The sequence below is a fragment of the Scyliorhinus torazame genome, chromosome 5 (genome assembly GCF_047496885.1).
Source record: "Scyliorhinus torazame isolate Kashiwa2021f chromosome 5, sScyTor2.1, whole genome shotgun sequence".
Lineage (NCBI taxonomy): Eukaryota > Metazoa > Chordata > Chondrichthyes > Carcharhiniformes > Scyliorhinidae > Scyliorhinus > Scyliorhinus torazame.
This window is the reverse complement of record NC_092711.1, coordinates 109,914,425-109,927,360: the sequence shown is the minus strand read 5'-3', so window position 1 is coordinate 109,927,360 and position 12,936 is coordinate 109,914,425. Positions and strand designations below refer to the sequence as shown.

Below are 12,936 nucleotides of genomic sequence, written 5' to 3'. Positions count from 1 at the left end.
GGGTGTTCTGGGTCTGAGTTTTAACCCTGCAGTTAATTGTCAGGGATACAGTATAATAAACCCTGAACAAAGCAAATGTGTGTGTGAGAAGCATCTGAAGCACCAGGAACCAGCTGAACCAGCAGAGCTGAATGTTTTCCAGTGCAGCCACAGTACTGTACCTATTCCAGCTTCCAAGTCCACCTGAGAACCAACCTCCTGGCGATTCATCTACAGAAAGCTTCAGAGCCTCGTGAGAATTATTCGTTTCTAAAAATGCTTCACTCCAACTAAAGGATTAGTTCAAGAAGAAGACAGCAGACCTGCAGCGATATAAAGATTGCAGTCTACATTCCATTTCCATCATTACAGCTTCAACTTGATCTGTACCTAATTTCTGTGTATGTGTCAGTCAGTGTGAAAGAGATGAGGAGCTGAGATGTTCAAACATCCAGGGAAATAGTGTGATAATAAATAAACTTTATTCCTTTAAAAATCACCAGTCAGTCTGCTGCTGAAATGTATTTTAAATAAAGAAATATCACACTGAGGGTAAGAAAATATCACATAAACATCCTGATAATGAACTGGAAAGGACCACTAAATGTAATCAAACACTGTATAACCCCCTTCAGGTAGCTAGATAGAGGCTGCAGCCTCTCACACTGAATGTCTACGTGATCCATAGGCACCTCCAGGCCACAAACATCAGCTTCAGCCTGGGAGTGGGTGAAACATTTAAAAAGCCTGTCGGCGTTTAATTGTTCGCCGGGCACTAGGACCCGGCTGGGAACAGAAACCTTCAGGCCCCGCCCACTAGCTTGAGCATCACCAAGACGCCAGCGCATGCGCCCTGCTTCCCCAAGATGGCGGCTGTGAACCAGGGCCTGGTCTCGGGAGAGAGCTGACCGGCGGTGATGTGACCTGAGAATCACCGCACCTCAGGCAAGGGGCCAGGTTGGGAAGGCGGTGCCTTCAGGAATAACTGGGAAGGTAATGTTTGGTCAGTTGCTGCAGTCTGTGTAGTGAAGGTGCTGTCACAGTGGTGTGAGGTGAGGAAGTACAGGATTATCACCCAGCAATGATCAATTAAGGGGAATGTAAATCCAGCTCAGGCTGCTTTCAGATTGGAAAGGGAGCTAAGGTGTGTCCTCCGAGCTGGTGAATGTTGGGGCTTTGGCACTTTCTCTATAAATTCATTCCCTCCCTCCCTCTACCACCTCTATCTTTAAAGTCGTAGAATTTTACAGCACGGAAAGGGCCCCTTCGGCCAATTCACAATAATCTTTATTATTGTCACAAGAAGGCTTACATTAACACTGCAATGAAGTTACTATTAAAATCCCTGAGTTGCCACACTCCGACACCAGTTCGGATGCACTGAGGAATAATTCAGAATGTCCAATTCACCTAAGAAGCTCGTCTTTCGGTACTTGTGGGAGGAAACCCACGCAGACACGGGCAGAATGTGCAGACTCCGCACAGACAGTGACCCAAGCCAGGAATCGAACCCAGGTCACTGGCGCTGTGAAGCAGCAGTGCTAACCACTATACTACTGTGCCGCCCATAAGATTATTAGATTACTAGGTCTGCATGAATTGTGTCCCAGGATGCTGTGGGAGGCCAGGGAGGAGATTTCAGGGGCTCTGACCCAAACTTTTAATTTCTGGCCACGAGGGGAGTTGCCAGGTGACTTGAGAACAGCTAATGTGGTCCTATTATTTAAGAAAGGTTGTTGAGATAAGCCAGGGAACTGCAGTCCAGTGAGTCTTACATCAGTGGTAGGGAAACTATTGGAGAAAGTTCTGATGGACTCTATTTCCACTTGGAGAGGTTTGATCAGGAATAGTCAGCATGACTTTGTCAGAGGGAGGTCATGCCGAACAAATTTGATTGCATTTTTTGAGCATGTGACCAGGTGTGGAGATGGGGGTTGTGCAGTTGATGTAGTTTACATGGATTTCAATAAAGCTTTGGACAAGATCCCACATGGAAGACTTGCGGATAACTCAAAGATTGGCCAGATGGTTAACAGTGAGGTTGAGTGTCTTGGGTTACAGAAAGATATAGACGGAATGGGCAGAAAAGTGGCAAATGGAACTGGAACCCTAAAAAGTGAGGTGACACACTTTGGAAGGGGTAATGTGACAAGGAAGTATTCAATGAACAGCATGACACTGGGAAGTTCTGAGCAACAAAGGGACCTTGGCGTGTTTGTCCAGAGATCTCTGAACGTGGAAGGGCAGGTTAATAGGGTGGTGAAAAAGACATATGGGACATTACTGTGAGCATTTCTGGTTGCTACATTATAAGAACTAGAACTACAAGCAGGAGTAGGCCATCTGGCCCCTCGAGCCTGCTCCACCATTCAATGAGATCATGGCTGATCTTTTGTGGACTCCGCTCCACTTTCCAGCCCGAACACCATAACCCTTAATCCCTTTATTCTTCAAAAAACGATCTTTATCTTAAAACCATTTAATGAAGGAGCATCTACTGCTTCACTGGGTAAGGAATTCCATAGATTCACAACCCTTTGGGTGAAGACGTTCCTCCTAAACTCAGTCCAAAATCTACTTCCCCTTATTTTGAGGCTATGCCCCCTAGTTCTGCTTTCACCCACCAGTGGAAACAACCTGCCTGCATCTATCCTATCTATTCCCTTCATAATTTTATATGTGTCTATAAGAGCCCCCCTCATCCTTCTAAATTCCAACGAGTACAGTCCCAGTCTACTCAACCTCTCCTCATAATCCAACCCCTTCAGCTCTGGGATTAACCTCTTGAATCTCCTCTGCACACCCTCCAGTGCCAGTACGTCCTTTATCAAGTAAGGAGACCACAACTGAACACACTACTCCAGCTGTGGCCTCACTAACACCTTGTACAATTGCAGCAGAACCTCCCTAGTCTTAAACTCCATCCGTCTAGCAATGAAGGACAAAATTCCATTTGCCTTCTTAATCACCTGTAAACCAACTTTTTGCGACTCATGCACTAGCACACCCAGGGCTCTTTGCACAGCAGCATGTTTTAATATTTTATCATTTAAATAATAATCCCTTTTGCTGTTATTCCTACCAAAATAGATAACCTCACATTTGTCAACATTGTATTCCATCTGCCAGACCCTAGCCCATTCACTTAGCCTATCCAAATCCCTATACAGACTTCCAGTATCCTCTGCACTTTTTGTTTTACCACTTATCTTAGTGTCGTCTGCAAACATGGACACATTGCCCTTGGTCCCCAACTCCAAATCATCTATGTAAATTGTGAACAGTTGTGGGCCCAACACTGATCCCTGAGGGACACCACTAGCTACCGATTGCCAACCAGAGAAACACCCATTAATCCCCACTCTTTGCTTTCTAGTAATTAACCAATCCTCTACCCATGCTACTACTTTCCCTTTAATGCCATGCATCTTTATCTTATGCAGCAAACCTTTGTGTGGCACCTTGTCAAAGGCTTTCTGGAAATCCAGATATACCACATCCATTGGCTCCCCGTTATCTACGGCACTGGTAATGTCCTGAACAAATTCCACTAAATTAGTTCGGCACGACCTGCCCTTTATGAACCCATGCTGCGTCTGCCCAATGGGACAATTATAGGAAGGATATGATTGGAGACAGTGCAGAGGAGATTCACCAGGATGTTGCACGGGATGGAACATTTATGAAGAGAGGTTGGATAGAACAAACAAAGAACAAAGAAAGTTACAGCACAGGAACAGGCCCTTCGGCCTTCTCAAACCTGCACTGATCATGCTGCCCGTCTAATCTAAAACCTTCTACTCGTCTGGGGTCCCCCATCCTATTCATCTATTTGTCAAGGCGTCCTTAAATGCCACTATTATACCTGCTTCCACCACCACCTCTGGCAGTGAGTTCAAGGCACGCCCTACCCTCTGTGTTAAAGAATTTCCCTCGTACATCTCCTCTAAACTTTGCCCCTCTCACCTTAAACCTGTGTCCCCTAGTAATTGACTCTTCCACCCTGGAAAAATGTTTCTGACCATCCTCTCTGTCCATGCCCCTCATAATTTTGTCGACTTCTGTCAGGTCACCCCTCAACCTCCGTCGTTCCAGTGAGATCAAACCAAGTTTCTCCAACCTCTCTTCACAGCTAATGCCCTCCATACAAGGCAACATCCTGGTAAATCTTTTCTGTACTCTCTCCAAAGCCTCCACATCCTTCTGGTAGTGTGGCGACCAGAATTGAACACTATGTTCCAAGTGTGGCCGAACTAAGGTTCTGTAAAGCTGCAACATGACTTTTCAATTTTTAAACTCAATGCCCCGGCTGATGAAGGCAAGCATGCCGTATGCCTTCTTGACTACCTTCTCCACTTGCGATGCCATACTCTTAATGGTTCTGCCATTTGCTGTATATTTCCCCACTGTATTAGACCTTCCAGAATGCGTTACCTCACATTTGGCTGGATTAAACTCCATCTGCCATCTCTCTGCCCAAGTCTCCGACCGATTTCTATCTTGCAGCATCCTCTGACGGTCCACATCACTATCCGCAATTACACTCACCTTTGTGTTGTCTGCAAACTTACCAATCAAACCAGTTACATTTTCCTCCAAATCACTTACATATACTACAAACAGCACAAGTCACAGCAGTGATCCCCACGAAACACCACTAGTCACAGCCTTCCATTGCTACCCTCAGTCTTCTATGACCGAGCCAATTCTGTATCTATCTTACCAGTTCAGCTCTGATCCTGTGTGACTTCACCTTCTGTACCAGTCTGCCAAGGGGCTTACGACCTTCATCAATCATCTCCGTCACTTCCTCAAAAAACACTATCAAGTTAGTGAGACACTACCTCCTCTTCACAAAACCGTGCTGCCTATCACTAATACGTCCACTTGCTTCGAAATGGCAGCAAATCCTGTCTCGAAGAATCCTCTCCAACAATTTCCCTACCACTGACGTAAAGTTCACCGGCTTGTAATTTTCTGGATTATCCTGCATTTTCCTTTAAATTTTCTGGGTTATCCTTAGGTTTGGGTTGTTTTCATTGGAGCCGAGAAGGGGGCCGGTGCATGTGTGTGTGTGTGTGTGTGGGGGGGGGGGGGGGTGTGACCTGATCGAGGTGTACAAGATTATTAGGGGCTTGGTGGACAGGGTGGATAGGGAGCAGCTGTTCCCCTCAGTTGAAGGTCAGGCACGAGGGGCCACAAGTTCAAGATGAGGGGAGAAGGTTTAGGGGGGTTTTGAGGAAAAACCTTGTTACCCAGAGGGTGGTGACAGTTTGGAACCCACTGCCTGGGAGGGTGGGAGAAGCGGGTTGCCTCACATCCTTTAAACACTTGGCACGTCATAACATTCAAGGCAATGGGCCAAGAACCAGCAAATGGAATCAGGTAGGTCAGGTGCTTTTCATGTGTCGGTGGCCATTCAGACTCAATGGGCCGAGGGGCCTCTTCACTGTTGCTGTTGATACAAAGTTCGGTGGCATCGCAGACAGACTAGATGATAGCATAAAATTGCAAGAAGATATTGACAGACTCGGTGAATAGGCAAATTTGTGGCAAATGGAATTCAAAGTAAACAAGTGTGAGGTTATACATTTTGGACCAAAAAAGAATAGAAAAGAGTACTTTCTAAATGGAAAGAGGTTCGGTCCAGTGGATGTCCAAGCTGCAAACCATTTCTCCCAATCCTGGCCCTTCATGGATTTAATGAAGGCCAAGGCAATCATTGGATTATTGAAAGACTTGACGGAGTTGTTGGATACCATTTTTCGGGTTGCAGGATAAAGCATAACGTAATTCACTCCCCACAGCCTTGAGCTGCATTTAAACTTCAACAAAGTCTCGAAGCTTCGTTTGTGTTGCTGCTGAAAAGTCCTGAATCCTCACTCCCTCCTGGGGCCAGGTGCCACCTCTCCGTACCCGTCTCCAGGACCTTCTTTCAAGTTGTGGAAATGAAAATGAAATGAAAATCGCTTATTGTCACAAGTAGGCTTCAATGAAGTTACTGTGAAAAGCCCCTAGTCGCCACATTCCGGCGCCTGTTCGGGGAGGCTGTTACGGGAAGCGAATGTTTACAGGCCTGGGATGAAAACTATCCCTCAGCCTCAGAGACAGGATACAATGAACCCTTTCTAATTTGAAACGCCCAGGCTTCACATCCAGTAGCGAAAACGTGGCAGTCGGTCCTTAAAGAACCTCACGGGAGCCTTACCCTCCACACTGAATGGACAGAAAATAACAGAATTTATGGGCAGCATGGTAGCACAGTGGTTAGAACAGCTGCTTCACAGCACCAGGGTCCCAGGTTCGATTCCCGGCTTGGGTCAGTATCTGTGCGGAGTCTGCACGTTCTCCCCGTGTCTGTGTGGGTTTCCTCTGGGCTCTCCAGTTTCCTCCCACAGTCCAAAGATGTGCAGGTTAGGTGGATTGGCTACGATAAATTGCCCTTAGTGTCCAAATAAAAGGTTAGGTGGGGTTACTGGGTTCCGGGGATGGGGGGGAGGTATGGGCTTGGCTGGGGTGCTGTTTCCAAGGTGCAGACTCGATGGGCCGAGTGGACTCCTTCTGCCCTGTAAATTCTATGATGAGCATCTGACAGACCAATGACTCGGATGTTCTTTCTCTGACCCTCAGTTCTCCAAATCCTCCAGGACCTCCGCCACGCCACTCGGCTGGTTTTCAAAGGATTGAATTCTTGCCTCCGTCGAGGAGGCATCTTGCTGAACGTTCAGGATTCTCTCCTCCGGATCATCGAGCCTCTTCATGGAGTTTTGCAGCTGGTGCTCACAAGCTCACAGATATTGAGTCAGCACACTCCGCCTCTGGTCAGTAACACGGATAATGTTGGCAGCCATAATTTTCGCCGCCTCCCAGAGCCCCGGAGAGCGCGGGGTCGAGAGACCTCCTGAGGGTCAGGCCGCCATGTTGAAAAGGCGGCTCCATTCCCGCTGAATCCACCTGCGCTGTTTTATCGACGCATTTCTTGATTCCTTTTGGCAGAATCCTACCAAACTAAACCCTGACATCTTCCAGGGGCACGATCACAATATTAATTCAAGGATTAGGTAGATGGGAGCCGGGCAATCAGGTAAGTGACAGATTATAGGTGAGTGGTGCCAGAACCTGCGGAAAAACAGCTACTCCAGCTCCCATCTCACAAACCCGACATCCCCCCCACTCACACACACTTCTAATTGATGAGGGTGTCGAGGGTTATGGGGAACTGGCAGGTAAATGGAGAGAAAGCTGAAATGAGGAGGGATCTCTTTACTCGAAGATGTGGTGAAGCTTTGGAAATCTGTACTCCAGAGGATTTACAGTGCAGAACGACACCATTAGGCCCATTGACTCTGCATCACCCTTGGAAAGAGCACCCTACTTAAGCCCACACCTCCACCTAGCCCCGTAACCCAATAATCCCATCTAACCTTTTTGGACACTAAGAGCAATTTAGCATGGCCAATCCACCTAACCTGCACATCTTTGGACCATGGGAGGAAACCGGAGCACCCGGAGGAAACCCACGCAGACACACCAAGAACGTGCAGACAGTGACCCAAGCCGGGAATCGAACCTGGGACCCTGGAGCTGTGAAGCAACAGTGCTAACCACTGTGCTGACCATTGTGATAGGGGGATAGTGCAGGAAAACAGTGCTGAGGTTGGTCAGCCAATGATCCCATTGAATGGTTCAGGTTCGATGGGCCGAATGGCCGCCTGCAGTTCATATTTGTTGTGATCTCCTGGACAGGAAGCTGTGAGCTTGGATCTGTCAATCAACATGAATCAGCACCTTCAGGAGAATAGGGAGGGTGAATATTAGATACAGCAGAGTGAGAATGGAGGGAGATTGTGTGGGATGGAGATTTACAGCTTTCGCGGAATAAGAGAGAGGAAAAATGTTCCATAGAAACGAGAATTGTCTGTTCTAAGTTTCGATCCTGTACTAACAATGATGAATTTTGTCAATTGTTTTTACAGGATATTAGATGAGGAAGAATTACAGACAGAAATCTCAAACATTACGTCTCGATCTGAGAGAGTCACTCGATTCCCTGGAGCCTGAACATCATCGGCCTTTGAATCTAGAAGGAGAAATGTTTACCCGAACTGTCAGCTAAAGATTTCAAACATCAGTGTGACTGGAAAAGCACCGAGACCCACACAACACACACCCGAGTGAGGGAGTTCATAGACTCCCAGAATTTACAGTGCAGAAGGAGGCCGTTTGGCCCATCGAGTCTGCACCAGCCCTTGGAAAAATCACCCTGCCTAAGCCCAAACCTCCATCCTATCACCGTAACCCAATAACCCCACCCAACCTTTTTCGACACTCAGGACAATTTAGCATTGTCAATCCACCTTACCTGCACATCTTTGGACTGTGGGAGGAAACCAGAGCACCCAGAGGAAACCCACGCAGACACGGGAGAAAGTGCAGACTCCGCACAGACAGTTCCAGCGAACTTACTGTGGAAAGAGCTTTAACCAGTTCCACAGCCTGAATAAACATAACGTTCACAGCAGGGAGAGACCATACCCGTGTTGTGTCTGTGGAAGAGGCTTCAATTGATCATCCAACCTGGAGAGACACGAGGAGACCCAAAACATGGAGAAACCGTGGAAATGTGGGGACTGTGGGAAGGGATTCCGAGCCCCATCTGAGCTGGAGACTCATCGACGCATTCACACTGGGGAGAGGCCATTCACCTGCTCTCAGTGTGGGAAGGCATTCAGTCAGTTATCTAGCCTTCAGGCACACCAGCGAGTTCACACTGGGGAGAGGCCATTTACCTGCTCTCAGTGTGGGAAAGGATTCTGTGATTCGTCCCACCTATTGAGACACCAGCGAGTTCACACTGGGGAGAAGCCATTCACCTGCTCTCAGTGTGGAAAGGGATTCACTCAGTTATCCCACCTGCGCATTCACCAGCGAGTTCACGCTGGAGAGAAGCCATTCACCTGCTCTCAGTGTGAGCAGAGATTCATTGATTTATCCGCCCTGCGGCAACATCAGCGAATACACACTGGGGAGAGGCCATTCACCTGCTCTCAGTGTGGGAAGGGATTCAGTGATTCATTCACCCTGCTGAAACATCAGCGAGTTCACACTGGGGAGAGGCCATTCACCTGCTCTCAGTGTGGGAAGGGATTCACTCAGCCATCCAACCTGCAGACACACCAGCGAATTCACACTGGGGAGAGGCCGTTCACCTGCTCTCAGTGTGGGAAGGGATTCACTCAGTTATCCACCCTGAAGACACACCAGCAAATTCATACTGGGGAGACACTGTTCACCTGCTCTCAGTGTGGGAAGGGACTCACTCGGTTATCTCACCTGCAGAGACACCAGCGAGTTCACACTGGGGAGAGGCCATTCACCTGCTGTCAGTGTGGGAAGGGATTCACTCAGTTATCCGACCTGCGGACACACCAGCGAATTCACACTGGGGAGAGGCCATTCACCTGCTCTCAGTGTGGGAAGGGATTCACTCAGTTATCCACCCTGCGGTCACACCAGCGAGTTCACTCTGGGGAGAGACCGTCCACCTCTCAATGTGCGATGGGATTCCTTGCTTCAGCGCACCTGCTGTGACACCAACAATTTCACAATCGATTACAGGGGTTGGATTCTGCTGTTATTGTTTCTGCTCTACATCCAGGACTGCATTTTGTTCATTCTGACAGGTGGTCAGTGGGGATGGTTGGAGAGTTTCTTTCTGCTGGACTGGCCGGTCTCACCACTTTACCTCCAGTGGGCTGATGCTCTTTAAGCCTTGTTGCTAATACCTGGCTTCAAATTGCACAAGGATCACAGTGTGAAAGGATGTTTGGAAGTTTGAAGATATTTAGTTCCTATTTCTGTTTGGAACCCCCCAAAGCATGCCACCCTGCCATGGAGATGAGCCCTGGTAGTTACATGATTCTTTTGTTTAATTTATCTGGGTGTTCCTCACAGAAGAAAACTATCAGGGTGTGAGGGGCAAGTTGTCTGAGGTTGACTGGAATCTGATTGGTACAGGGAATACCTAATGTTTAAGGAATTATATATTTATCAGGGGTCGGTTAGGTTAGTTGGCAGGATGACTGGTTTGTGATGCAGAGCAAGGCCAACAGTGAGGATTCAACTCCCGTACTGGCTGAGTTTATTCATGAAGGCCCCACCTTCTCAACCAGGCCCCTTGCCTGAGGTGTGCTGACACTCAGGTTAAATCACCTCCAGTCAACTCTCTCTCTGTCAAAGGGGAGAGCAGCCTATGGTCCTCTGGGATTTTTGCAACTTTTATTTTGCATATATACAACAAATATAGATTCCTTTAAGGAACAAAAATCTAACAGGAAAAGTGATGTAACCGGGGTGAACAAGAAAAGTTAAAGATTCCACGAGATCCATTCGAATTCAGCAAATGAGGATCAAGAAACTGATGAGAGCAAACCGGCGAGAAACATAAAAACCGACTGGAAAAGCTTCTACAGGAATGTGAAAAGGAAAAGATTAGCAAAGACCAATGTGGGTCCATTCCAGGCAGAGACAGGAGAGTTTGTAATGGGGAGTAAGGAAATGGCAGAGAAACTAAACAATGTGTGTCTGACTTCACAGAGGAAGATGCAGAAATTGTCCCCAAAACACCAGAGAACCAAGGGACTGGCAGAGATTAGTATTGGTGAAAAAGTCGTACTGGAGAAATTACTGGGCTTGAAAGTGAATAAATCCCCAAAAGCTGATGATCAACATCCCAGAGTGTTGAACGAGGTGGCTGTAGAGATCTCTATTCCTCATTCTAAATTGTCCTGACTCTATCTGGAACGGACAAAACTTTGCCTGAGCCAAATGTTTCCTTTTTACGTAGCCAGAAAAACTTTTACAGTCTATTTTTATGTATTTTGCCGGTTCACATTCTATTCTCCCTTTTCTTTTTCCTCGGTGCCTTGGTCGAAGAACGGAAGTAAATCCTCGAAAATGAATCCTCACTTGGACAAATTCTGAGACAATTAAGTTTCGACTTCCAGGACAGAGTAACGATAATCATGGAGTGTGATTTTAGATTGTGTAACAGGACAAAGTTCTAGTTTATAGTTTACTGTGTAGGTTTCCAAGTTAAAGTAGCTTCTAGTTTGTTTGTTGTATTAAAAGTCATAAAACTTGAACTGCTGTCGTGTGATCCTTTAATTTGTTGACTGGGAATTTGATTTTTTTATAAGAAGTTGGTGACCTTTATGGGGGTCCAAATCCACAAGTTTTGTCTTCCTATTTGAGCCTCGGGCACCTTTCTGTCTCTATTGCTCGCGTCAATGACAGCCAGGTGATGGAGCTGAGAGCTGACTTTCGCTGAATTTAGCTGAGAATAACGGGGCCTGTTCCCCAATAGGGGAACTGCCATGGGCGTCGCTACTAGAGCCAGAAAGGTGCTGGAGGCCTGACTGAAATGAAATGAAATGAAAATCGCTTATTGTCACAAGTAGGCTTCAAATGAAGTTACTGTGAAAAGCCCCTTGTCGCCACATTCCGGCGCCTGTTCGGGGAGGCTGGTACGGGAATTGAACCGTCCTGTTGGCCTGCCTTGGTCTGCTTTAAAAGCCAGCGATTTATCCCTGTGCTAAACTGGGAACTGGACCTCCAACCAATCAGGTTTTGGGAGGGGGGTGACAGGGGATGACGATGATGTGACCCCCAAGGTTCAGTACCCCCGTGTCCCAAGCTGGAAGTCACGGGAACAGGGTACAGAGGAGCTGAAGGGAATCCATGTGTGACCAGAACATTGTGAACATCCTGTTACTCTGGTTGTCTTTGATCCTCAAGTAATTTTCAGTTAGTTTTTTTAACCATGTTTCTGTTTCATCAATAAACCTTTAACAGGAAAATGTTTGAATTTGTTGGACTTTTCCTGATTAAATTTGTTCACTTTCGGGTAAGTGGGTGAGAGGGCTTGGCAGGCTCTTTAACAGAAAGTGAGTCCCTATGAGGCAATTGGCAAAGGAGCCAGAGGGGTAGAGCAGATTTGATTTTTCTTTTGACACAGTGTTTGAAAATGGGGTTCAGGGAATCAGTCTGATTGACTAATTTATCAAGGTTCACTGAGGAAGTAACACGGGATGTCAATAAAGGGGAACCTGTAGATGTGCTTTATCTGGATTTCCAGAAGGTATTTCCCAAGGTGCCACATCAAAGGTTATTACACTAAATAAGAGCTCATGGTGTGGAGGCAACATATCAGCATGGATAGAGGATTGGTTAGCGAACAGGAAGCAGCAAGTAGGTATAAATGGGTCATTTCTGGGTGGGTAAGATGTGACAAGTGGAATGTCACCAGGATCAGTGCTGGGCTCGGAACCATTTACAATCTGTATGAATGTGGATGACGGGATTGAATGGCGGCTAAATTTTCTGATCCCTCAAAGACAGGTCGGAAAGTAATTTGTGAAGTGGATTGAAGGAGTCTGCAAGTCAACACCATAATCCCAGCCAAGCTCATATCAAAGCTCCAAAACCTAGGACTTGGCTCCCCACTCTGCAACTGGTCCTCGATTTTCTGACCAACAGACCACAGTCAGTAAGAATGAACAACAACACCTCCTCCACAATAGTCCTCAACACCGGCGCCCCGCAAGGCTGCGGACTTAGCCCCCTACTCTACTCCCTGTACACACACGACTGCGTGGCAAAACTTGGTTCCAACTCCATCCACAAGTTTGCTGATGATACGACCATAGTGGGCCGGATCTCGAATAACGATGAGTCCGAATACAGGAGGGAGATAGAGAACCGAGTGGAGTGGTGTAGCGACAACAATCTCTCCCTCAATGCCAGCAAAACTAAAGAGCTGGTAATTGACTTCAGGAAACAAAGTACTATACACCCCTGTCAGCATCAACGGGGCTGAGGTGGATATGGTTAACAGTTTCAAATTCCTAGGGGTGCACATCTCCAAAAATCTGTCCTGGTCCACCCACGTTGATGCTA

General features: G+C 47.0%; 1 protein-coding gene across 1 annotated transcript in view; it reads left to right on the top strand.

Moving 5' to 3' along the window:
- The first annotated feature begins 831 nt into the window (after positions 1-831).
- The window catches only part of LOC140417853 (uncharacterized), a 43,487-nt gene continuing 31,382 nt past the window's right edge, over positions 832-12,936 (top strand). The window contains exons 1-3 of the mRNA XM_072501297.1: positions 832-972; positions 7,956-9,569; positions 11,833-11,884. Coding sequence (XP_072357398.1) covers positions 8,584-9,569; positions 11,833-11,884 — 1,038 coding nt within the window. The 5' untranslated portion in view covers positions 832-972; positions 7,956-8,583. The remainder of the gene's footprint in view (positions 973-7,955; positions 9,570-11,832; positions 11,885-12,936) is intronic.